Source organism: Moschus berezovskii, chromosome 3, assembly GCF_049115385.1.
Source record: "Moschus berezovskii isolate FMDL1 chromosome 3, NW_MosBer_1.0, whole genome shotgun sequence".
Lineage (NCBI taxonomy): Eukaryota > Metazoa > Chordata > Mammalia > Artiodactyla > Moschidae > Moschus > Moschus berezovskii.
The window spans coordinates 112,225,455-112,253,263 of record NC_142462.1 but is presented as its reverse complement, the minus strand read 5'-3'; the positions used below and the strand labels follow the sequence as shown (position 1 = coordinate 112,253,263).

At 42.7% G+C, this 27,809-nt stretch overlaps 1 protein-coding gene across 1 annotated transcript in view; it reads left to right on the top strand.

Annotated features, from left to right (window-relative positions):
• The window catches only part of SVOPL (SVOP like), a 78,118-nt gene that overhangs the window by 20,798 nt on the left and 29,511 nt on the right, over nt 1-27,809 (top strand). Inside the window, exons 9-13 of the mRNA XM_088831879.1 lie at nt 3,452-3,525; nt 9,471-9,676; nt 10,486-10,597; nt 11,375-11,456; nt 13,522-13,611. Of these exons, the coding sequence (XP_088688005.1) occupies nt 3,452-3,525; nt 9,471-9,676; nt 10,486-10,597; nt 11,375-11,456; nt 13,522-13,611 (564 nt within the window). The remainder of the gene's footprint in view (nt 1-3,451; nt 3,526-9,470; nt 9,677-10,485; nt 10,598-11,374; nt 11,457-13,521; nt 13,612-27,809) is intronic.

Below are 27,809 nucleotides of genomic sequence, written 5' to 3'. Positions count from 1 at the left end.
TAAGCCCTATTTTCATTTCCTTTGAATATATACCCGGAGGTGGGGTTGCTGGATCATATGGCAGTTCTGGTTTTAATCTTCTGAGGACTGTCCATGCCGCTTTCCACAGTGGCTGCACCAACCTATGGCAGAGCCTGATCTTGACCCAGCTCTTCTTCCATGGCTCAGACGGGTCCAGGGCAGCAACATCTCTCCCCACTCACCTCCCCACATCTTATCCCTCAGGCACTGTATGACCACAACAGGAAGGTGATGTCAAGGGTACAGATCTTCTGTGTCCTGCACACAAGTCAGAGGTGGGCTTTTCTGGGTGTCCTGACTTTCCCAGGACATCACTGATGACAAAAGCATTGTAATCCCACTGCCACCTGGCCTGGTGCTGGATGTGTTGTGAGATAGAATGTGCTTGATAATAATGCAAAAATGAGAATTAAATGCCCCAAACTTCCTCACATTCAGTTTTCGTTTGGTAAGGTGTTCTCACTTTGCTTTGTGGAGTGTTTCCCGTAATTATTCCACATGCCTCAAAACGCACTTGTGAAACAGGAACCTTGAACTTTCTTCCGAAGAATTAAGGATGCTTCTGTTGTTCTAATTTCTGGATTTTGGAAATACAAGTTTGTGGTTCAGGGGTCAGGACCCTCCTGTTAGGCAGTATCGGCCCTCTCCTACCTCTCTACCAGGATACTGACAGTTACATCTTATCATGCAAAGCATGGTGGGAAGACTAGTTGCTAGGCAACAGGATTAAATGAAAGGAGCTACTATGCTTTGTAGAAACTGGCACATAATCTCTAACTGGCTGTGAAATTTTGATTGTCAATAGCATAAAAAATAAAATGGGTTCAGAGAGAGAAAAAAATTTAGAGACAAAACCATGGACAGTTGAATGATCATGAGGGTCTGATTGCAGGGTTTTTTGATGTGGACCATTTTTTTAAAGTCTTTATTGAATTTGTTACAGTATTGCTTTTGTTTTGTGTTTTGGTTTTTTTGGCCAAGACGCCATGTGGGACCCTAGCTCCCCGACCAGGGATCAAACCTGCACCTTCTGCATTGAAAGGTGAAGTCTTAATCACTGGACCATCAGGGAAGCCTCTGATGTGTATTTTTCTTTTTTTTAACCCAGCAGTTGTTCCAGGACTGAGGAGCACTGAGGTCCACTTCTTTATTCTTTCCTTTTTCCCTCCTCTCTCTTTCACCCCTCCTCCTCCACCTCCTATCCCACTGGGTATTAGTTCCCTTGGGCTGACATGATAAAATAGCATAGACTGGGTGTCTTAAACAACAAATATTATTTTCTCACAATTCTGGAGGCTAGATGTCCAATGTCAAGGTGTTGCAGAGCTGGTTTCTTCTGAGGCTCCTCTCCCTGGCTTTTAGATGTCCGTCTTCTCCCTGCGTCTTCGTGTCATCTTCCCTGTGTGTGTGTAGTCTGACCTCTTTTTATAAGGACATCGGTCATATTGGATTACAGTCCACCCTAATGATCTCGTTTTAGCTCATTTAACTCCTTAAAGACCCCATCTCCATTCGCAGTCATCTCTACAGCCGCCCCCAGCCCTCCTCCCTCTTACATCCTTCTCTTTTCTCTCCCTTCCTTCTTTCTTCCCCTTCATTTCTCTTGACTTCAGCTTGCTGCCTCCATCCCTCATGCCCATTAAATGATCTTGTTCTTCTCCGTGGGAGTCTATTGAGCGAGGCCTTGTGAATACAGAGCTGTAAGTGATGGACCCTGCCTTCAAGTCTCCTAAATCTGGTTAGAGAGGTAAGACTCACATAGGAAAGTATCAATAACATAACAGAACCCAGATGCCTGGAACCAGGCGAGTGGCCCAGGCAGCAGGGTGTGGAGGATCAGAGCAGAGAGGTGACCCTGAGTTAGGTTGGCAGAGCCACCTGCAGGGAGAAGTGGGGCAGACATTGCACACTGAGAGGAGAGGCAGCTTTGGGGAGGAAAGAGGCCAGGCAGGAGGAATGGTGTGAGCTGAGACCAAAGGTAGGGATAAGCAGTGAATCTGGTCACATAGGTGGTTATTAGGATGCTGTGTGGAGGAGGCTGGCCAAGATGCTGTGGGCGGTGGAGCCTCTGTAGCTTCACTCCCAAGGTGCTTTGGGGGCTGTCTGAGGAGGGGCCGTGCCGTGAAGAAGCTGAATAAGTCCACCCATTTGGGTTGTATAGCCAAAGGTTCAGAACCAAATGACTTATTAGGATAAAATTTATATGTTTATATATAACTCAGCTTTCTGAATCTCCAGTGACACTTGGGGAGGTGAGGGGACCATAGTCATGTCTAAACCCAGGGGACGTGGCAGAGAGGCAGGTGGGAAAGACCCAGACTGTCTCTGTCTCCAAACAGCTGTGTGATCTTGGGCAAGTCACTTACCCTCTCTGGGCCATATAGTCTGTGTTGGAAAATATGAGGATAGGGCTGGATCAGAGGTTTTCCAAAGATGAGTGACCAGAGTCCTGAGATATAAAGCAGATGAAAGTGGAGTGTCAGTTGCTTGAGTCCACCCCCAGTGAAATCTAGGAGCTGAGCCTGAAAGTCATGGAGGCAAAGGACCTCTGAGTTCTCTGGAAACTCTTCCTGTGACAACAAAATCCAGGACTCCCAGACCACACTTCTGGTCTCCCTGGTCGGGGGGCCAGGGCTGGGATGCTGTAATCCCAGGTGGATTTGTGAGAAAAGAGTAGTTGGTTTTCAGCTGAGCACCCTCCACCTGAAATATTCCTAGCTTTACATAAAAATCCATTACTGCCTAATCCTATATAACTCAGCCTTATTTTGATCCAAACATACTTAATGGGCACTGGCTATGGACAAGAACTTTTACTGAAGACACACAAAGAAATTGTACACTGCATCCTGTTTCCAAATTTAGGCCATTTGTTTTTTACCCGAGTCTCACACTTTTTTAATATTAGGGTTTCTTCATCTTAATGTTAAAAGAGTCTCCATCAGTTTCATATTTGGTTTTGTGTCCTCCTACTTTCTGTACTCTAGCCTGCTGCCGCTGCTCCTGAGTCGCATCAGTCGTGTCCGACTCTGTGCGACCCCACAGACGGCAGCCCACCAGGCTCCGCCGCCCCTGGGATTCTCCAGGCAAGAACACTGGAGTGGGTTGCCATTTCCTCCTCCGTACTCTAGTCTACCTCTCACCAATACTGGTGAGAAGGAGAAGAGTGAAAGGGTTAGAATCTCAAATTCAGTGGGTCTTGGTACTTGCCAGTGATAATAAAACGTATGCAGAGACTGACTGACTGAGACAAATGTGTTAAAGACAGCATTTATGGGTTTGGGTGAAGCGTTTTCAGGGAGCGGAGTGGCCGTCTCTCTGCACGACATTCCCACATTGTTCTTGCTTTCTCTGATCTAAAATATTAGAATCACCTTTGCCCATTCTTAACCCACTTAATCTGTCCTGTCTCCCCATTTCACTACCCTAGGAAAAGAGAGGAAGATTTGCAGACTTATTGGATGCTAAATATTTACGGACCACGTTACAGATCTGGGTCATATGGTAAGAATGGTATTATTTCAAAATTAGGTTTAGGGAGGTTCAAGAGGGATGGGATATATGTATACTTATAGTTGATTCACGTTGTTGTAAAGCAGAAACTGATACCACATTGTAAAGCAGTTATACTCTAATTAAAAAAAAAAAACTAGGTTCAAATAAACAAACATTTTCAGTGGGAGAAAGTCCACTGAAGTAAACTCTTCCTGAGTGCTCTGGGGAGAAAACACAAAGCAGACACCAGTAATGCCTTATCTTTTTGCTTAACACCATAGACCAAAAACTAGATATAAAAAAACAATATAAAAATAGAGAAAAAAAATCCAAATCACCTATAACCAGTTTTTAAAGTTTTTTAACTTGAGTTTGTACTAACCTTTTGCAGCCTGGTCTCTTCCCTCATCATTTTCCAGGAACTGATCCTCTGAGGTCACTGAGAGTCAAATTCAAAGGAATAGATTCAGGGGTTCTCTCTATGCAAAGATTTTCTAAATAGGACACAAAAAGTACTAACTCTAAAAGAAAAGATTGATGAGTTTGCCTACATTAAATTAAGGGCCTGAAAAGTATGCCACCAACTGAGAAAAGAAATTTATAGTATATCATGTCCAACAAATTATATATACATGTTATATATATTATTAATATATGTTACTATTATATAACTTATTTCAACAAGAAAAACATACCTGACCTGGTAGAGAAATAGGCCAGAGACTTGAACAGCCACTTTACCAGAAATGTGTATCAAATAAATACATGAAAGCATGTTCAACCTTAAAGTCTCCAGGGAAATACAAATTAAAACCAAATGAGAAACCATTACAAATCCACCTGAATGGCTAAGTTAAAAAGACTATCAAGCGTTGAAAGAAAGAAAGTGAAGTTGCTCGGTCGTGTCCATCTCTTTGCGACCCCATAGACTGTAGCCTACCAGGCTCCTCTGACCATGGGATTTTCTAGGCAAGAGTACTGGAGTGGGGTGCCATTTCCTTCGCCAGGAGATCTTCCCAATCAAACGTTGGGAAGGATGTAAAGTAACTAGAATTTTTATACACTGATGATTGGATTTCAAGTTAGCACGACCACTTTGAAAAACTGTTAAACGATTTCTCCTGCAGTTGAAAGTATTCATAACCTATGGTTCAGCAGTTTCACTCCTAGATTTATATTCAACAGAAATGCCAAGTAAAATAAAATAGCATTATTTCATTTGTAACAGCCCCAAACTAAAAACAACCCATATGCCCATCTAGAGTATAATGGATAAATAGTGTTATATTTGTAAAATAGAACACTATACAATAATAAAAATGAGAAAACTAGTGCTCTGCCCTCACATGGCTGAATATTACAAATGTAATAATGAGCAAAGCAAGTCAGACACAGAATGTATAATACATGCTTCCACTTATAGAAAGATTCAGAACAGCAGAGACTTAATGATAGTGTTTGAATTCAGGAGATTGGTTGTCTGCCTTTCCCAGATACAATCACTAAAAGTACGTTGATGTGTCTCCTTTTGAGACTTTTTAATTTTTAAAATACTCTCAGTATTTGGAAATTAATGAAAATTTAAAGCTACCTTAATAACAAGGTGATTATTGTCTTCTTTTTAAATATTTCAGTATTTCATGATGAGAGTTTCCAAGCTCACGTGAAAGCAGAGAGGATACCATGATGAAGTCTGATTTACTTGCCACTCAGATCTGACAATCACAGATATTCACCCATTTGTTTTGGCTGTTTTTCCTGTTCTGAAGTAATTTCCAAGTAGGCCCAAAACTTCATGCCATTTCATCCCCAGGTACTTCATTAGGAGTCTCTACTACTTGAGGACATTTTCTTAGATGATTCCAACCCTATAATCACACCAATAAGGTTAACAACTGTGGGACTCACTGGTGGTTCATTGGCTAAGACTCTGTACTCCTAATGCAGGAGGCCTGGGTTTGATCCCTGGTCAGGGAACTAGATCCCACGTGTCACAATTAAAGAGCCACAACTAAAGATATCATTTGCCACAACTAAGATCCAGTGCAGCCAAATAAATAAAATTAAATATGAAAAAATATTAACAATCATCACTAGTATCATGCAGTGTGCAGAATATATGTAATTTCCCCTAATTGTCCCCATATGTCTTTTACCTGTGGCTTTAATAACCATTTCCATAAAATAGGCATGAGGGGGGCTTCAAGGAGGCTGACTTTATTCTTTTTCTTCAGTTTGATATATGAACTTTTCTGTATGCTATGTTTATATTTAAACAGAATAAATTTTATTTTAAATATATAAAAATTTATATTTATTTTAAATATATAAAAAATTTTAAGACTAGACCAAAAAAAAAAAGAGAGAGAGAGATGAAGGAAATATAAAGCAAAAGCAAAAAATCTTGCATGGCTTCCTGACCTCCGAAAGGCAGAATTCTAAAGATGACTCCCAAAATTTCCAACACCTGGTGATTTAATCAAACACTCACTTGACTGTGGATGTGAAGGCAGCACATAGATGTAATAAGTATGGTTATCAGACCTAAAACAGGGAGCATAACCTGGATTAGGCAGGTGGGCTCAATCTAATCACCTGAGTCTTTAACATAAAAGGAATACAAATTGGAAAAGAAGAAGTAAAACTTTCACTGTTCGCTGATGACATGATCCTATACACAGAAAACCCTAAAGACTCTACCAGAAAACTACTAGAGCTAATCAATAAATACAGTAAAGTTACAGGATATAAAATCAACACACAGAAATCCCTTGCATTCCTATACACTAATAATGAGAAAATAGAAAGAGAAATTAAGGAAATGATACCATTCACTGTTGCAATGAAAAGAATTAAATACTTAGGAATATATCTACCTAAGGAAACAAAAGACTTGTACATAGAAAACTATAAAACACTGCTGAAAGTAATCAAAAAGGACATTGATAGATGGAGAAATATACCGTGTTCGTGGATTGGAAGAACAAATATTGTGAAAATGAGTATACTACCCAAAGTAATTTATACATTCAATGCAATCCCTATCAAGCTACTAACGATATTTTTCACAGAGCTAGAACAAATAATCTCACAATCTGTATGGAAATACATAAAACCTCGAATAGCCAAACCAATCTTGAGGAAGAAGAATGGAACTGGGGGAATCAATCTACTACAAAGCCACAGTCATCAAGACAGTATGGTACTGGCATAAAGACAGAAATATAGATCAATGGAACAAAATAGAAAGCCCAGAGATAAATCCACGCATCTATGGACACTTCATCTTTGACAAAGGAGGCAAGAATATAAAATGGAGAAAAGACAGTCTCTTTAACAAGTGGTGCTGGGAAAACTGGTTAGCCACTTGTAAAAGAATGAAACTAGAACACTTCCTAACACCATACACAAAAATTCAAAATGGATTAAAGATCTGAATGTAAGACCAGAAACTATAAAACTCCTAGAGGAGAACAAAGGCAAAACACTCTCCGACATAAATCACAGCAGGATCCTCCATGACCCACCTCCCAGAATATTGGAAATAAAAGCAAAACTAAACAAATGGGACCTAATTAAAATCAAAAGCTTCTGCACAGCAAAGGAAACTATAAGCAAGGTGAAAAGACAGCCTTCAGAATGGGAGAAAATAATAGCAAATGAAACAACTGACAAAGAATTAATCTCCAAAATATACAAGCAGCTCCTGCAGCTCAATTCCAGAAAAATAAATGACCCAATCAAAAAATGGGCCAAAGAACTAAACAGACATTTCTCCAAAGAAGACAAACAGATGGCTAACAAACACATGAAAAAATGCTCAACATCCCTCATAATCAGAGAAATGCAAATCAAAACCACAATGAGATACCATTACACACCAGTCAGAATGGCTGCTATCCAAAAGTCTACATGCAATAAATGCTGGAGAGGGTGTGGAGAAAAGGGAACCCTCTTACACCGTTGGTGGGAATGCAAACTAGTACAGCCACTATGGAGAACACTGTGGAGACTCCTTAAAAAACTGGAAATAGAACTGCCATACAACCCAGCAATCGCACTCCTGGGCATACACAACGAAGAAAACAGAATTGAAAGAAACACATGTATTCCAATGTTCATTGCAGCACTGTTTATAATAGTGAGGACATGGAAGCAACCTAGATGTCCATCTGCAGACGAATGGATAAGAAGGCTTTGGTACATATACACAATGGAGTATTATTGAGCCATTAAAAAGAATACTTTTGAATCAGTTCTAATGAGGTGGATGAAACTGGAGTCTATTATACAGAGTGATGTAAGTTAGAAAGAAAAACACCAATACAGTATACTAACACATATATATGGTATTTAGAAAGATGATAATGATAACCCTGTATACGAGACAGCAAAAGAGACACAGGTGTATAGAACAGTCTTTTGGACTCTGTGGGAGAGGGTGAGGGTGGGATGGTTTGGGAGAATGGCATTGAAACATGTATATTACCATATGTGAAATGAATTGCCAATCCAGGTTCGATGCATGAGACAGGATGTTCTGGGCTGGTGCACTGGGATGACCCAGAGGGATGGGATGGGGAGGGAGGTGGGAGGGGGGTTCAAGATGGGGAACATGTGTACACCTGGGGCGGATTAATGTCAATGTATGGCAAAACCAACCAATATAATATTGCAAAGTAATTAGCCTCCAATTAAAAAAAAATCACCCGAGTCTTTAAAAGTAGAGAAGTCTCTCCAGCTGGAATCAGAGCTGCAGCAGAAGAGAAGTGTGAGGTAAGGCAGGAGCACGAGAAGGACACGACTGCAGTTACTGGCTCCACAGACAAGGTACAAGGGGAGCCTGCAGAAGCAGAAAACCACCGGTTGGCAGCCAGCAAGGACGTGGACATGAGTCCTTCAGCCTGTGCAGCTGGGTTCTGCCAACCGTCTGGATCAGCTTGAAGATGGATTCTCCCATAAAAAGTGGAGCAGCCCTGCCTGCGCTGGCGTTTCTGCCTTCTGAGACACCGAGCAGAGAAGTCAGCCAGACCCACTGACGTGCTGACCTCCAGGACTGTGAGATAATACCTGTGAACTGTTTAAAGCAGTAAGTTTGTGCTCACATGTTGGAGCAGCTGCAGAAAAGGAAACTGTTACCCAGTCTAAGCTTGGGCTGCTTGCTGCATGACAGGCAAGTAGAAGATGAGCTGTTGAGGCAAACTGTAGCGACTTTATCCAGAATGCCAACAGACTGAGAGGATGGTGGACTGAAGTTTTAAAGAAGCATCATCTTAACCTAGAGTAGCATTCAGGCTGCTCTTCAGCTGAGGGAAAGATGAGGGTGGGAGGGTTCGATTTGAAAGGGTCATGGTGGGTTGCAGACTTCTTGGAGCCATTGGCCTTCAAGGGAAGCTTAACATTTCTTTGTTCTTCTGTTTGCTCACAAGGTTTCTGCAAAACTTCAAATTGATATTGGTTATTTTTACTCTACGGCCCCTATCTCTGCTTATTTGCAAGGTTTCTAGGCTGAAAACGAACTTACTTACAAGTGGTAGCCATAACTAACCCGGGACCACCTGGGATGGGAACTTCATAAGCTGGGCACAAGCAACAGTGCTCGGATAGTTAACTCTGTGTTCAGGGCTAAAGCAACAAAGTACATGAGCTAAAGAATGAGGGGGGCAGTTTCACGTGCTGTTAGTTCTGTTCTGACTCTGTGACAAATCTCTCTTGTGGCCTGAGGGGTCCTCTGGGCCCTTTCTGCTTTTTCTTGCAAATATGTTTCTCACCGTGCAGTCTCGGGTGAAGGCCATCCTCCAGTCTCCCCCCGAAATGTGACTCCACTTTCCCCTCCCACACACCATGCCTTCCACCTGAAAAGTTCTCCCTGCTTCTCCCCACCTCTCAAGGAGCTAGCCCTTCTTCAGGCCTGGAGACAGCCTTTCCTGATGTCCATCTTTTCTTGCTTCCAGGCTGGGCATCTCTTTCGCCTACTACGGGGTCATCCTGGCCAGCGCTGAGCTGCTGGAGAGGGACCTAGTCTGTGGTTCGCGGTCCGAGTCTGAGGTGGCTGTGACCGTGGGCGTCTTGGAGGAGAGCCAGAGCCCCTGTTACTGCCACATGTTCGCCCCCTCCGACTACAGGACCATGATTATCAGCACCATTGGCGAAATTGCTCGTAAATGTCTCTCTCTGTTCGGTGGCTCTCTGTTTTGGGTGGGGGACAGGCAACTCAGAGCATCACAGAGAAGAGAGGCCTGTCATACACTTGACTCCTGCCTGGTAGGACTAGACGAGTCCTCAAATCAGGCTGACATGTCTCCAGTATGGATGCATGTAGGGAGGACAAGTCTGGAGGCGTGGAGCTTTGAATTACTTTATCGAATCAGTTCTAAGATGCATTCCCTCACATTGTAATATCTCTGCAACTGAGATATGTCTTACAGTGACTTGTTAGGTTTCCCTTTGGAAGCACTGTTTCTGCTTTAATAGGCATAAAATAATGGTACTTAATCATTGGCACCTTGGACTTCCTTGGTGGTCTAGTGGGTAAGACTCCATGCTTCCACTGCAGGGGCTGTGGGTTTGATTCCTGATTGGGGAAGTTTCACATGCTGTGTTATATACCACCTCCGCCCCCCACCCCAGAAAAAATTCATGGCTTCTTGAATTTGAAAAACAGCATCAAACATTCATAGATCGAACAAGTGGGAAGTTTACAATAGACCTATATGCAGTAATACACACCCTGAGCATAAAATATACTTCACATACACCAATACTTGTTTTTCTCAGACCCACATGGGAAAAGGATGAGGAAAGAGCGTGATGTTGATGACAGTGTGACTGTGTCTTGGCTGCAATACCCATGAGGTTTGGATTAAGTTGTTTCTTTATGAAATGACAAGGAGGGAACCATGCCAGTGTGGATAAATGCCATTTGCTGTCAAAGTTCTGAAAATTGTCTTCGTTTTTTTTTTTTCCCAGTGAATCCTTTAAATATCCTGGGCATTAATTTCCTGGGGAGACGGCTGAGCCTTTCTATTACCATGGGATGTACAGCTTTATTCTTCCTGCTCCTCAATATTTGCACCTCAAGGTATTTTCTCTCTGTTTCGGAGCAATCTAGTTTTGAGTGGTGGTTTTAAAATGAGGTCTCCTGGCGACTTCTCTGGCAGTCCAGTGGTTAAGACTCCATGCTTCCACTGCAGAGAGTTCGGGTTCGGTCCCTGGTTGGGGAACTAAGATCCCACGTGCCCCATAGCCAGAAAAAAAATAAATTAAATGAGGTCTCCTGACCCATGGCCTTCAGTGCACCTCAGGAACAAGTCCCTTTCCCTAGGAAAGTAGAGTACAAGCTGCCTCTGTCCCTCCTACTCCCTTTTTGCCCCTAAACGGGACTAGCCTGGGGGTCTTGAGTTCGCTCACCAAGATAATTAGGATCTTTATACAAAGCTTCCTTGAGAATGGGGACTCTAGTCGCTGACCAAATGAGCTGCACCCATTGTCAAGACAGTGATGTAGACAGCATACCTGTGGTGGGAAAATTCATTGCACTGTGAATTCGTGACTCTAGGGTGGCTTCATTCATAATATGTGTGACTTATTCTGCACATTGTACCATTTTCCAGGTGTGGTCACAGAGGTGTGCTCATATTGGGGGACAGGCTGTAACGGCACACTTTGGGGGAATGGGATTGAAGGTCTGAGTCAGGCTTTTGCTTTAGGACCCCACGGTCTGGCCAGCTGATGAGCTGCACCCTGGGGACCTGGTCTCCATGGGTGTGTGTGTGTTGGCCACTATAATGCCCCGGAATGGGGGCCCCGGAAGGTCCTCCCATAATGCCTTTGTAATGTCTCCCTTCTGGTTCCTTAGTGCCGGCCTCATCGGCTTCCTCTTCACGCTGAGGGCTCTGGTGGCAGCCAACTTCAACACCATCTACATTTATACTGCTGAGGTTGGTTTTGGGGAAGGGGTTGCTTACATCAAGGTGTTCGTCTGTAGATAATGCATCCCTGGCTTCTGCTGACTTTTGATGAGTTTCTAAAAACATCCTATTAAAATGACACTAGAGGATGTATTTGATGTGGTCTTTCTCCTGCCCCTTGGGGTCTAGTGAAAGTCAGTCTCTCAGAAGAAAGATAGGACCTTCTCCCTTTCTCACTAAATCACATTCACATTAACAGCAACAACAAAAAAATCATTGCCCGCTTACCCTGTTTCCTGAAGAAATAGGGCCCATACCTGCATGTTGCTGATAAAATGTAACGCACCCTGTTTCTCTCTCTTTTTGAAATTAGAATGTATTTTTCAACATTTTTCTTTTGAAAGATCACATCCCACTCTGCTGTTTGTTGTGTGTGGCTTAAATTCAAATATAAGAGTAATTTATCTTTAATGTATTGGATTATTCCATATATTTAATACATCTACTTCTGAGGGGGCTCCTCAGAAAGCCCCAGTTTAAAGAGCAAATATTCCTAGAAATAAGCAATGTCTGAATAGGAAACAGTATTTTAACTGGCTTTGTCTTTCATTGAGCTAAAGAAAGTCGTGCTGTAGGGACTGCTAAGGCTGCATTCATTTTCATATCAGGAAAGGTAAAAGTCTGTTCAGAATACAGATGTTGCATATCAAAATCATTAAAGCCACAGGAAAAAAAATATTCTTTTCCTCTCACACAGATTAAAAATAGGAAATTATAGCATATTTGACATATATCAATACATAATGCTTCATTTAGTTCCATTGACAAAATCTTCTAAAATTATTGTGAATTTGTGAACTTTAAGGTCTATATGTATTGTGATGTACCTCTAAAGTTATATTTGGAATATTCAATTTAACGTATTTTGGAACATGTTCACTTAAAGGGTTGATTCTAAGTATTTTTCCCCTGATACTTATGGCTTTTAAAAAAAAAATCAAAGATGTGTACCAAAAGATGATTGTCTTGAATTATTACATCTCCTAGAATTGTCAAAAAACAAAAATATCGATATAGAGCAAAGATGTTTCTGTGTACCTGAATCCATTGTTTTCAATAGCCAGTAACCTCATTTTCCACAAAAAGAAAAGAACTCCATAAAAAGGCACTCAGCCCCCAGGTCGTCTTTTATAAATACAGCGGTTTCCCATGGGGCAGGATAGCATCTTGTTGCAGCTGACAGATGGTGTGTAGAGAGGTCACATGCTTTACTTTGGTGAACTGATAAAAACTGATCAGTATTACATAGCACTCAGAGAAAACTTTTCAAAATTAAGAAGCATTCTTTCATGTATTCTCCCTATAATCTTCTTTATTAAATATTTGCCTATCAAGAATTCTGAATCAATGAAGTACAGATATTTGGTGGTGGTTTAATCAATAAGTCATGGCCAAGGGTTGCGACCCCATGGACTGTAGCCTGCCAGGCTTCTCTGTCAATGAAATTTTCTAGGCAAGAGTACTGGAGTGGGTTGCCATTGCCTTCTGCAGGGCATCTTTCCTACCCAGGGATCAAACTTGGGTCTCCTGCGTTGCAGATTAATGAGGTCTTGCTATAAATGAAAGAAAGCAGACTGTGCCATATGGTTTTGCAGTGCAAACATGGGGGATGGTGTAGTATGTATCTGACACTTCAGTCAATTCCCTGTATCTGTATTAAAGATCTGCTTGGATTGTTATTATTTGGGGTATATTTTCTTTCCATTCAGTAGAACCACCTTTACATGTTTATAGCTCTAAGGTGGAACTCTATCTGATTCCAAAGTTTAGCTTTCTAAAATCACATTTGGAATAGTAAACACGTATTTTGGAATTTGCTCACTGAAAGGAAAATTTCTAAATGTTTATTATCTGATACTGTTAAAATTCAAAGTTGTATACCTGAGAAAATGAACATCTTCTATTCTTATCCTATCTATATAGATTATTTGGCCTTTTATATATTATCAAAGCCTGACCTGGGGAGGAAAGAACAGAGGACTTGGGAAAGAAGGAGTCTAAACTGACTGATGCTTTCTACACTGCCCCCATCCAGGTCTACCCCACAACGATGCGTGCTTTGGGGATGGGGATCAGCGGCTCCCTGTGTCGCATTGGAGCAATGGTGGCACCATTTATAGCCCAGGTACAGCCCAGCAGCCTCTGTAGGGAGGATATGTCTAAGGGAGGTGGGGAAAGAGCAGCCTGGCTCCCTTCAGGTTAAGGATTTAACCAAAGATTTGTCTACTTCAGTTTCCTTGAGGTGCTGTTTTCTCATTGTTTGCTGAATTTGGTGGGAAAAGAGGCTAAATCAATGCTTCCAGCCAATAGCATGTATTGCATCATATGAAGGGTTTGGATTTTGCTGGACACTGTTGGCAAAAGATGCAAAAGACACGGATGACACGGGGAGTTGGAGTCATTGAGTGACAGTGGGCTCCGACTCTGCTGTCAAGGGTGCAACTGAAAAACAGAACACAAACATGCAGGGAGGCTGAACCAGGGTGCAGGGAGGTGGCCCTGGGAAGGGCAAGGCCAGCAATCAGGCAGACCAGTTGCAGGCTGGGAGAAAATCCAGAGGTGATCGGGACCATGGTGGGGGGCCTTGTTTCAGGAGGGAATCAGAGGCAGATATGGCAACCCATGGTCATGGCTCCTCAGAGGGACCAAACAGCTTGCTGCTCTGCACTGGTCACTCTGTTTTGGCCACAAGAAATGAAAATCCGTCTGCCCTGGCTGCAGCCAAAAACAAGAGTGAGGTTGGGCCCTGGATGGGCCTGATCCAGGCTGTGAGCATTGTCGGGGACCCAGGCTCTGCCTCCTCACATTTTTCTAGGGCCTGTGGTCACTGAGCATTCAGACTGTGTGCCCTCAAGACCAGTGTGCTGTGCTTGCCCATGGACCTTGCCGCCTTTCAAATCCCAGACATCTCTCCTTAGATCCAGCTACCAGAAGATACCTATGGGCTCTCTACATCCCGGAGAGATGCTCTCCCTGCATCCCACTGGCCAGGCCTGATCAGGTGTTCATAGCTGAGCTCCATCAGTTGCAGCCAAGAGTCAGGCTTATGTACAGAAGCAGCTGGGGAGGGGCAGTTTTTGGAGAAAGTTCTGGGTTGTCCTGGGGCTGAGCAGACTGCAAAGTGTATTTCCTACAGTTTAACAGAGGATTTTGCCACCACTTTTCTTAAGATTATCTTGGGCATGTTTTGCCCGCTCATCTTTATTTATTTATAAGTTTCATTATTTTTGGCTGCATCGGGTCTTAGCTGCAGCACACAGGATCTTTCATCGTGACGTGAGGGCTTCTTTCTAGCTTTAGAGCACAGCCTCACTAGCCCCTCGGCATGTGGGATCTTAGTTCCCCGACCAGGAGTTGAGCTCAAGTCCCCTGTTTTGGAAGGTGGAGTTTTAATCGCTGGACCCTCAGGGAAGTCCCTCCCCCCTTGTCTTAATTTAAAATGAGGACAGATTTGGTCTTGCAATTTTGATTTTCAGAGTTCTTTTGTACTTATTATTTTACCATTTTAGAAAATAACAAAATGGTGAATGGTAGCAGTAAAATATTGATCCTATTGATCTGACTGAGGTATAGTTGGTTTTTCAGACTTTAGAAATAGTCTCTTGGGCTTCCCTGGTGGCTCAGAGGGTAAAGAATTTGCCTGCAATGAGAGAGACCTGGGTTTGACCCCTGGGTTGGGAAGATCTCCTGGAGAAGGGAATGGCTACCTACTCCAGTATTTTTGCCTGGAGAATTCCACAGATAGAATAGTCTGGTGGGCTACAGTCCATGGGGTCGCAAACAGTCAGACACAGCTGAGCGACAGATCAATCCTGGATGTTCATTGGAGGGACTGATGCTAAAGCTGAAACTCCAATACTTTGGCCACCTCATGTGACGAGTTGACTCACTGGAAAAGACTCTGATGCTGGGAAAGGTCGGGGGCGGGAGGAGAAGGGGACGACGGAGAATGAGATGGCTGGATGGCATCACCGACTCTGTGGACATGAGTTTGAGTGTACTCCAGGAGTTGGTGATGGACAGGGAGGCCTGGCGTGCTGTAATTCATGGGGTCGCGGAAAGTCGGACACGACTGAGCGACTGAACTGAACTGAAGTGTTAGCTAATAACAGTAACAGTGATCAATAACAATCAATGCAATGTCACGGTCTTTGTAGACAGGGACCTGGGGACTGGAGTCAACGAGAAGGACGCAGGGGACCCAAGTCTCGAGTGAAACAAGGGTGCTTTATTTGCAGAAACGCATGTTCACATATCTTCATACAAGGCAGCTTTAGGCAATAAAAAAATTGAGCAAAAACAAAGCAAAGCAAATAACAATCTTCAAAGGGCCAGAAAGCATTTCATATCCTGAGTAAGAGGGGCATAACTGAATAAATTACTTTTAAGTAAAAGGTCACTGAACGGAGTCACTGAAAGGAATCCAAGCAGGTGGCCTTTCTCATCATCTCAGTCCTGAGAACTGCGTAGAGCTCTGCTCCTTCCTGTTTTCCAGGAACTGATAAAGAATAGAGAGTCCGTGAGAAATGGCACACAAAGGAAGAAAATAACATATTGGATCCCTTAAAGTTGAACGTCCCCTGACAATGCAAGATACTAAATATTCAAACAAGTATTTCTCAACAACAAAAATACTTTTTAGGTCTAGTTGAATTATTTTGATCACGATGAAATTGGAATGTTTTGCTTTCCAGGTTTAGAACAGGAAGTTAGAACCTAGGAAGATTTGACTGCTTGCAGAATATCTGCCTGGGGTTTGGGGTGGGGTGGACTGTTCCAAGCAGACAGCAGAGCTTGGCTGTCACTCTCCTAAGTTCATCAGTCCGTCTACCCTTGGATATGGTTGTCAGACTTTGGTGCACACCAGAATTACTAGGGTAACTTGAGAACATGAAGATTCCTGGACTTCACCCAGAAATTCTGATTCTTAAGATGGGATTCATCACCTACAGTTTTAACAGAGGGAATCCAGTGTCATTGGTCTATGGACCAATGAGAGGCGTGGCAGTCAACGAGGAGTTTGGCTTTACTTTTACTTTTCTTTTTATTGCTTCCTCTTCCTTCCCTTCCAACTCCCCTTCCCTCTCTCCTCCTCTTTCTTTTGTCTCTCATTTACTTGATGACTCATTTGACAAGTTATTTTCAGAGTAATTCTCTACAAACTCTAGGTACTCCCTCCACAGTTTGCCAGTTAGAATGCAAAAAGGACTCTGTAAGCTACAATCTATGATTGATAGAATAAAAGCAAGGATTTCTAAGGGACTTCTGTACTTCTACTGTGGGGAGCATAGGTTTGACTCCTAGTTTGGGAACTAAGATCCTGCATGCCACGAGGCTCAGCCAAAAAAAAAAGAATTTATTCCGATTTAATATTCAACCAACATTTGTTGCATGCTTACTCTATGCCTGGCATTATTCTCTTTATTCATAGCAGTAAATAAGCCAGACCAGGTTCCAGTGCTGTGCCAGAACTGGCCTGCCCTGGCTTGTGAAAACTGTTAAATTTTTAGGGAGTAATTTTGCAAGCTAGTTGATGTCACATTGCAGCTTGAAATGAGCATGGTGGTAGTATTTATCCCACGGCCACAGGCAAATATTATATTAGGACTGTTTTTGGAAAGCCTGTTAAACATTTGGCAGCACACCACCACAAGATTCTTGATCTCAAGAGGCATAATTTCAAGAGGGTCTTTATAACTGGGGTTCCCAGGTGGCTCAGATGGTAAAGGATCTGCCTGCAATGCAGGAGACCTGGGTTCGGGAAGATCCCCTGGAGAAGGGAATGGCTACCCACTCCAGTATTCTTGCTGGAAAATTCCATGGACAAAGGAGCCTAGCAGGCTACAATCCATGAAGGTGAAAAGTGTTGGATATGACAGAGTAACTAACGCACACACACTTTACACATATGCAAAAAGTCAAAATGAGTCAAATTATTGGTATATCTTAATTATTTTCACATCTGTAAAGCACTTAACTGGAAAGTAAGTTGGAGGCAATGATAAGGAATGACAGGCCTTCCCCCCCCCACACAAACACACCCCGTCCATTGGCTCAAAATTACTTTCCTGAAAGATGAATTAAAATCCATACATTCCATTAGGGACAGTCCTTTATAAAAGTCAAGGCTTCATATAGCCAATATTATATAGTCTGCATAAATGTAGCCTTTAAAAACTGTGCATCTCTGTACTGTGCACCTGTACCTTAAATAGTGCTGTACATCAACTATGCTTCAATAAGACAAAATTACAGGAAGAGACAAGGCCTCTCTGGGGAGATGACATGGGAGTTGAGACCTGAAGTGTGAGAAGCTAACAACTTGTAAAGGGTAACAGCAGTCAAGTGAGATAAAAGCTGGTCCAAGGTCCTGGAGCAGAAAGAGCTCAGTGTGTTCTTGGAATAGAAAATAGCTATGGTGAACAAAATGCTGAGATACAGGAGAGTCAGGGCACCCCTGTTGCAGAGAGTGGTAAAGAACCCGCCAGGAGATGCAAGAGATGCAGGCTCGATTCCTGGATCAGGAAGACCCCCTCTAGGAGGAAATGGCAACCCACTCCAGTATTCTTGCCTGGAGAATTCATGGACGGAGGAGCCTGGCACTCTACACTCCATACAATTGCAGAGTCAGGTATGACTGAAAACACTTAGCACCTGTCTCCTAGGCATACTAAAGACTTTGGATTTTTTTTTTTTTTGTAGGAGAAGTGGGAAGTAATCGAAGGGTTTCAAAAAAACCCTAATTGAATCATCACACCTGAGCAATGATTTTTGTTGGCCTGTTGAATATCTGACCCTCCAGAGGCGTGGAAACACACTGAATCAAAATATCAGATGATACATGGAACTTCACCAGTTAATGGGAATGAAAAATCTTATCAATTTTCTAGTTTCATAAGTGATTCCTCAGTTCAGTTCAGTGGCTTAGTCATGTCCGACTTTTTATGAACCCATGAACTACAGCATGCCAGGCCTCCCTGTCCATCACAAACTCCCAGAGTTTACCCAAACCCATGTCCATTGAGTCAGTGATGCCATCCAACCATCTCATTCTCTGTCGTCCTCGTCTCCTCCTGCCTTCAGTCTTTCCCAGCATCAGGGTCTTCTCAAAAGAGTCAGTTCTTCACATCAGGTGGCCAAAGTATTGGAGTTTCATCTTAAGCATCAGTCCTTCCAGTGAATATTCAGGACTGATTTCCTTTAGGATGGACTAGTTGGATATCCTTGCAGTTCAAGGGACTCTCAAGAGTCTTCTCCAACACTACAGTCCAAAAGCATCAATTCTTCAGCGCTCAGCTTTCTTTAAGTTCCAATTCTCACATCCATACATGACTACTGGTAAAACCATAGCCTTGACTAGACAGACCTTTGTTGGCAAAGTAATGTCTCTGCTTTTTAATATGCTGTCTAGGTTGGTCATAATTGTTCTTCCAAGGAACAAGCATCTTTTAATTTCATGGCTGCAGTCACCATCTGCAGTGATTTTGGAGCCCCCCCCCAAAATAAAGTCTGCCACAGTTTCCACTGTTTTTCCATCTATTTCCCACAAAGTGATGGAACCAGATGCCATGATCTTCGTTTTCTGACTATTGAGCTTTAAGCCAACTTTTTCACTCTCCTCTTTCACTATCGTCAAGAGGCTCTTTAGTTTGTCTTCGCTCTCTAACATAAGTGTGGTGTTATCTGCATATCTGAGGTTATTGATATTTCTTCTGGCAATCTTGATTCCAGCTTGTGCTTCATCCAGCCCAGCATTTCTCATGATGTACTCTGCATATAAGTTAAATAAGCACGGTGACAATATATAGTCTTGACGTACTCCTTTCCAATTTGGAACCAGTCTGTTGTTCCATGTCCAGTTCTAACTGTAGCTTCTTGACCTGCATACAGATTTCTCAGGAGGCAGGTCAGGTGGTCTGTTTTTCCCATCTCTTGAAGAATTTTCCACAGTTTGTTGTGATCCACACAAAGGCTTTGGAATAGTCAATAAAGCAGACGTAGACATTTTTCTGAAACATTCTTGCTTTTTTGATGATCCAACAGATGTTGGCAATTTGATCTCTGGTTCCACTGCCTTTTCTGAATCCAGCTTGAACATCTGGAAGTTCACAGTTCATTTAAGCTTGGCTTAATGTTGAAGCCTGGCTTGGAGAATTTTGAGCATTACTTTGCTGGCGTGTGAGATGAGTCCAACTGTGTGGTAGTTTGACCATTCTTTGGTATTGTCTTTCTTTGGGATTGGAATGAAACTGACCTTTTCCAGTCTTGTGGACACTGCTGAGTTTTCCAAGTTTGCTGGCATATTGAGTGCAGCACTTTCACAGCATCATCTTTTAGGATTTGAAATAGCTCAACTGGAATACCATCACCTTCACTAGCTTTGTTCGTAGTGATGCTTTGTAAGGCCCACTTCACTTCACATTCCAGGATGTCTGGCTCTAGGTGAGTGATCATACCATCATGATTATCTGAGTCGTGAAGATCTTTTTTGTACAGTTCTTCTGTGTATTCTTGCTACCTCTTCTTAACATCTTTTGCTTTGTTCAGTTCAGTCGCTCAGTCGTGTCCGACTCTCCGCGACCCCATGAATCACAGCACGCCAGGCCTCCCTGTCCATCACCAACTCCCGGAGTTCACTCAAACTCATGTCCACAGAGTCGGTGATGCAATCCAGCCATCTCATTCTTGGTCGTCCCCTTCTCCTCCCGCCCCCATACTTTCCTAGCATCAGAGTCTTTTCCAGTGAGTCAACTCATCTCATGAGGTGGCCAAAGTATTGCAGTTTCAGCTTTAGCATCAGTCCTTCCAATGAACACCCAGGATTGATCTCCTTTAGAATGGACTGGTTGGATCTCCTTGCAGTCCAAGGGACCCTCAAGAGTCTTCTCCAGCACCACAGTTCAAAAGCATCAATTCTTCGGCGATCAGCTTTCTTCACAGTCCAACTCTCACAGCCATACATGACCACGGGAAAAACCATAGCCTTGACTAGACGGACCTTTGTTGGCAAAGTAATGTCTCTGCTTTTTAATATACTATCTAGGTTGGTCATAACTTTCCTTCCAAGGAGTAAGCATCTTTTAATTTCATGGCTGCAATCAGCATCTGCTGTGATTTTGGAGCCCAAAAAAATAAAGTCTGACACTGTTTCCACTGTTTTTCCATCTATTTCCCATGAAGTGATGGGACCAGATGCCGTGATCTTTGTTTTCTGAATGTTGAGCTTCAAGCCAACCTTTTCACTCTCCTCTTTCACTTTCATCAAGAGGCTTTTGAGTTCCTCTTCACTTTCTGCCATAAGGGTAGTGTCATCTGCATATCTGAGGTTATTGATATTTCTGCCAGCAATCTTGATTCCAGCTTGTGCTTCTTCCAGCCCAGCGTTCCTCATGATGTACTCTGCATAGAAGTTAAATAAGCAAGGTGACAATATACAGCCTTGACGGACTCCTTTTCCTATTTGGAACCAGTCTGTTGTTCCATGTACAGTTCTGACTGTTGCTTCCTGACCTGTATACAGGTTTCTCAAGAGGCAGGTCAGGTGGTCTGGTATTCCCATCTCTTTCAGAATGTTCCACAGTTTATTGTGATCCACACAGTCAAAGGCTTTGGCATAGTCAATGAAGCATATATAGATGCTCTTCTGGAACTCTCTTGCTTTCTCCATGATCCAGTGGATGTTGGCAATTTGATCTCTGATGCCTCTGCCTTTTCTAAAACCTGCTTGAACATCTGGGAGTTCATGGTTCACATATAAGCCTGGCTTGGAGAATTTTGAGCATGACTTTACTAGCGTGTGAGATGAGTGCAATTGTGTGGTAGTTTGAGCATTCTTTGGCATTGCCTTTCTTTGGGATTGGAATGAAGACTGGCCTTTTCCAGTCCTGTGGCCACTGCTGAATTTTCCAAATTTGCTGGCATATTGAGTGCAGAACTTTCACAGCATCATCTTTTAGGATTTGAAATAGCTCAACTGGAATTCCATTACCTCCACTAGCTTTGTTCGTATTGATGCTTCCTAAGGTCCACTTGACTTCGCATTCCAGGATGTCTGGCTCTAGGTGATGATCATACCATCATGATTATGTGGGTCATGAGGATCTTTTTTGTACAGTTCTTCTGTGTATTCTTGCCACCTCTTCTTAATATCTTCTGCTTCTGTTAGGTCCATACCATTTCTGTCATTTATTGAGCCCATCTTTGCATGAAATATTCCCTTGGAATCTCTAATTTTCTTGAAGAGATCTCTTGTTTTTCCTATTCTGTTGTTTTCCTCTATTTCTTTGCATTGATCGCTGAGGAAGGCTTTCTTACCTCTCCTTGCTATTCTTTGGAACTCTGCATTCAGATGCTTATATCTTTCCTTTTCTCCTTTGCTTTTCGCTTCTCTTCTTTTCACAGCTATTTGTAAGGCCTCCTCAGATAGCCATTTTGCTTTTTTGCATTTATTTTCCATGGGGATGGTCTTGGTCCCTGTCTCCTGTACAATGTCACCCCCCTCCGTCCAGAGTTCATCAGGCACTCTATCTATCAGATCTAGTCCCTTAAATCTATTTCTCACTTCCACTGTATAATCATAAGGGATTTGATTTAGGTCATATCGGAATGGTCTAGTGGTTTTCCCTAGTGGTTTCCCCATGAACAGTATCAAAGGGCAAAATGATAGGATACTGAATGAGGAATTCCCCAGGTTGGTAGGTGCCCAGTATGCTACTGGAGATCAGTGGAGAAATAACTCTAGAAGGAATGAAGGGATGGAGCAAAAGCAAAACCAATACCCAGTTGTGGATGTGACCAGTGATAGAAGCAAGGTCCGGTGCTGTGAAGAGCAATATTGCATAGGAACCTGGAATGTTAGGTCCATGAATCAAGGCAAATTGGAAGTGGTCAAACAGGAGATGGCAAGAGTGAACATAGACATTCTAGGAATCAGTGATTTAAAATGGACTGGAATGGGTGAATTTAACTCAGATGACCATTATATCTACTACTGTGGGCAGGAATCCCTTAGAAGAAATGGAGTGGCCTTCATGGTCAACAAAAGAGTCCGAAATGCGGTACTTGGATGCAGTCTTAAAAACGACAGAATGATTTCTGTTCATTTCCAAGGCAAGCCATTCAATATTACAGTAATCCAGGCCTATGCCCCAACCAGTAATGCTGAAGAAGCCGAAGTTGAACGGTTCTATGAAGACCTACAAGACCTTCTACAACTAACACCCAAAAAAGATGTCCTTTTCATTATAGGGGACTGGAATGCAAAAGTAGGAAGTCAAGAAACACCTGGAGTAACAGGCAAATTTGGCCTTGGAGCACGGAATGAAGCAGGGCAAAGGCTAATAGAGTTTTGTTAAGAGAATGCACTGGTCATAGCAAACACCCTCTTCCAACAACACAAGAGAAGACTCTACACGTGGACATCACCAGATGGTCAACACTGAAATCAGATTGATTATATTCTTTGCAGCCAAAGATGGAGAAGCTGTATACAGTTAGCAAAAACAAGACCACTAGACCATTCAGATATGACCTAAATCAAATCTGCTTTGTTAGGTCCATACAATTTCTGCCCTTTACTGTGCCCATCTTTGCATGAAAATTTCCCTTGGTATCTCTAATTTTCTTGAAGAGATCTCTAGTCTTTCCCATTCTATTGTTTTCTATTTCCTTGCATTGACCACTGAAGAAGGCTTTCTTATCTCTCCTTGCTATTCTTTGGAACTCTGCATTCAAATGGGTTTATCTTTCCTTTTCTCCTTTGCTTTTCACTTCTCTTCTTTTCACAGCTATTTGTAAGGCCTCCTCAGACAACCATTTTGCCTTTTTTGCATTTCTTTTTCTTGGGGATGGTCTTGATCCCTGTCTCCTGTACAATGTCACGAACCTCCACCCATAGATCTTCAGGCACTCTATCAGATCTAATCCCTTGAATCTATTTCTCACTTCCACTGTTTAATTGTAAAGGATTTGATTTAGGTCATACCTGAATGGTCTAATGGTTTTCCCTAATTTCTTCAATTTAAGTCTGAATTTGCCAATAAGGAGTTCAGGATCTGAGCCACAGTCAGCTCCTGGTCTTGTTTTTGCTGACTGTATAGAGTTTCTCCATCTTTGGCTGCAAAGAATATAATCAATCTGATTTTGGTATTGACCATCTAGTAATGTCCATGTGTAGAGTCTTCTCTTGTGTTGTTGGAAGAGGGTGTTTGCTATGACCAGTGTGTTCTCTTGACAAAACTCTATTAGCCTTTGCCCTGCTTCATTCCATACTCCAAGGCCAAATTTGCCTATTTCTCCAGGTGTTTCTTGACTTCCTGCTTTTGCATTCCAGTCCCCTATAATGAAAAGGACATCTTTTTTGGGTGTTAGTTGTAGAAGGTCTTGTAGGTCTTCGTAGAACCGTTCAATGTCAGCTTCTTCAGTGTTACTGGTTGGGGCATAGGCTTAGATTACTGTGATATTGAATGGTTTGCCTTGGAAATGAACAGAGATCATTCTGTAGTTTTTGAGATTGCATCCAAGTACTGCATTTCAGACTTTTCTGTTGACTATGATGGCTACTCCATTTATTCTAAGGAATTCTTGCCCACAGTAGTAGATATAATGGTCATCTGAGTTAAATCCACCCATTCCAGCCCATTTTAGTTTGCTGATTCCTAAAATGTCGATGTTCACTCTTGCCATCTCCTGTTTGACCACTTCCAATTTGCCTTGATTCATGGACCTAACATTCCAGGTTCCTATGCAATATTGCCCTTTACAGCACTGGACTTTACTTCCTTCATCAGTCACATCCACAACTGGGTGTTGTTTTTGTTTTGGCTCTGTCTCTTCATTTTTCCTCTAGTTATTTCTCCACTGATCTCTAGTAGCATATTGTTCACCTACCAACCTGGGGAGTTCATCTTTCAGTGTCATATGTTTTTGCCTTTTCATATTGTTCATGGGATTCTCAAGACAGGAATACTGAAGTGGTTTGCCATTCCCTTCTCCAGTGGACCACGTTTTGTCAGAACTTGTCACCATGACCCGTCCATCTTTGGTGGCCCTACATGGCATGGGTCATAGTTTCATTGAGTTAGACAAGGTTGTGGTCCATGTGATCAGATTGGTTAGTTTTCTGTGATTGTGGTTTTCAGTCTGTCTTCCCCCTCATGGAGAAGGATAAGAGGCTTATGGAAGTTTCCTGGTGGGAGAAACTGCCTGAGGGGGAAACTGAGTCTTGTTCTGATGAGTGGGGCCATGCTCAGTAAATCTTTCAGTTCGGTTCAGTTGCTCAGTCATGTCCAACTCTTTGTGACCCCATGAATCACAGCACGCCAGGCCTCCCTGTCCATCACCAACTCCCGGAGTTCACTCAAACTCACCTTCATTGAGTCGACAATGCCATCCAGCCATCTCATTCTCTGTCGTCCCCTTCTCCTCCCGCCCCCAATCCCTCCCAGCATCAGAGTCTTTTCCAGTGAGTCAACTTGTTGCATGAGGTGGCCAAAGTATTGGAGTTTCAGCTTTAACATCAGTCCTCCCAATGAACACCCAGGACTGATCTCCTTTAGAATGGACTGGTTGGATCTCCTTGCAGTCCAAGGGACTCTCAAGAATCTTCTCCAACACCACAGTTCAAAAGCATCAGCTTTATTCACAGTCCAACTCTCACATCCATACATGACCACGGGAAAAACCATAGCCTTGACTAGATGGACCTTTGTTGGCAAAGTAATGTCTCTGCTTTTTAATACGCTATCTAGGTTGGTCATAACTTTCCTTCCAAGGAGTAAGCGTCTTTTAATTTCATGGCTGTAATCAGCATCTGCAGTGATTTTGGAACCCAAGAAAATAAAGTCAGACACTGTTTCCACTGTTTCCCCATCTACTTCCCATGAAGTGATGGGACAAGATGCCATGATCTTAGTTTTCTGAATGTTGAGCTTCAAGCCAACTTTTTCACTCTCCTCTTTCACTTTCATCAAGAGGCTTTTGAGTTCCTCTTCACTTTCTGCCATAAGGGTGGTGTCATCTGCATATCTGAGGTTATTGATATTTGTCCTGGCAATCTTGATTCTAGCTTGTGTTTCTTCTAGTCCAGCGTTCCTCATGATATACTCTGCATATAAGTTAAATAAGCAGGGTGACAATATACAAACTTTGACGTACTCCTTTTCCTATTTGGAACCAGTCCGTTTTTCCCTGTCCAGTTCTAACTGTTGCTTCCTGACCTGCATACAAGTTTCTCAAGAGGCAGGTCAGATGGTCTGGTATTCCCATCTCTTTCAGAATTTTCCACGGTTAGTTGTGACCCACACAGTCAAAGTCTTTGGCATAGTCAATGAAGCAGAAATAGGTATTTTTCTGGAATTCTCTTGTTTTTTTCCATGATCCAGTGGATGTTGGCAATTTGATCTCTCGTTCCTCTGCCTTTTCTAAAACCAGCTTGAACATCTGGAAGTTCACGGTTCACGTATTGCTGAAGCCTGGCTTGGAGAATTTTGAGCATGACTTTACTAGCGTGTGAGATGAGTGCAATTGTGCGGTAGTTTGAGTATTCTTTGGCATTGCCTTTCTTTGGAATGAAGACTGACCTCTTCCAGTCCTGTGGCCACTGCTGAGTTTTCCAAATCTGCTGGCATATTGAGTGCAGCACTTTCACAGCATCATCTTTCAAGACTTGAAATAGCTCAATCAATTTAAAGATTTGATTAAATTAGATTTAAAATCAAATCCCATCCTGCCAGAGATACTTGGAGGGCTCAAACATACCTTGTGTGCACCAGGACCCAGGGACCCTACAGAGACTAAGACAGAACTGTGTTTGTGTGTCTCCTGAGGAGGTACGGCTCAGCAGCGGACTGCTGCAGGGACAGGCGCTCTGGGTACAGCAGACCTGGTTATGGCATAAGCCCTCTTGGAGGAGGTCACCATTAGCCCCACCATAGAACCACCAGAGCTTTCACAGGACTGGGGAAACAGACACTTGGAGGACACAAACAGAACCTTGTGTGCACCAGGACCCAGGAGAAAGGAACAGTGACCCCACAAGAGACTGACCCAGACTTGCCCGTGAGTGTCCAGGAGCCTCCGGCAGAGGTGTGGGTCAGCCGTGGCCTGCTACATGGTTGTGGGCACTGAGTGTAGCAGTGCGTGCATTGGATCTTTTGAAGGAGGTTGCCATTATCTTCATTACCTCCACCATAGTTTGGCCTCAGGTCAAATAACAGGGAGGGAACACAATTTAATCAAATCTTTAAGTGATTTCTAGTAAGCAAAAACTTACTGAGAAACTATGTTGTCAAAGATACAAAAGCAAATCATGCACTCATGCAAGTGCAAATGTTAGTTGCTCAGTTGTGTACGACTCTTAGCAACCCCATGGACTGTAGCCTGCCAGGCTCCTCTGTGCATGGGATTCTCCAGGCAAGAATACTGGAGTGGGTTGCCATTTCCTTCTCCAGGGGATCTTCCCAAACCAGGGATTGAACCTGGGTCTGTTACATTGCAGGCAGTTTCTTTACCACTGAGAATCCAGGGAAGCCTGGTTCATAAATATGTTTGTGTTTATTGTATTTGGTCGCATCATTTCATGGCAAATAAATGGGGAATCAGTGATAGACTTTATTTTTGGGGACTCCAAAATCACTGCAGATGGTGACTGCAGTCATGAAATTAAGAGACACTTGCTCAGATCATGAACTCCTTATTGCCAAAGTCAGACTTAAATTGAAGAAAGTAGGGAAAACCACTAGACCATTCAGATATGACCTCAATCAAATCCCTTATTATACAGTGGAAGTGAGAAATAGATTTAAGGGACTAGATCTGATAGAGTGCCTGATGACTCTGGACGGGGGTGCGTGACATTGTACAGGAGACAGGGACCAAGACCATCCCCATGGAAAAGAAATGCAAAAAAGCAAAATGGCTGCCTGAGGAGGCCTTACAAATAGCTGTGAAAAGAAGAGAAGCGAAAAGCAAAGGAGAAAAGGAAAGATATAAGCATCTGAATGCAGAGTTCCAAAGAATAGCAAAGAGAGATAAGAAAGCCTTCCTCAGTGATCAATGCAAAGAAATAGAGGAAAACAACAGAATAGGAAAAACAAGAGATCTCTTCCAGAAAATTAGAGATTCCAAGGGAATATTTCATGCAAAGATGGGCTTGATAAATGACAGAAATGGTATGGACCTAACAGAAGCAGAAGATATTAAGAAGAGGCGGCAAGAATACACAGAAGAACTGTACAAAAAAGATCTTCACGACCAAGATAGTCACGATAACGTGATCACTGACCTAGAGCCAGACATCTTGGAATGTGAAGTCAAGTGGGCCTT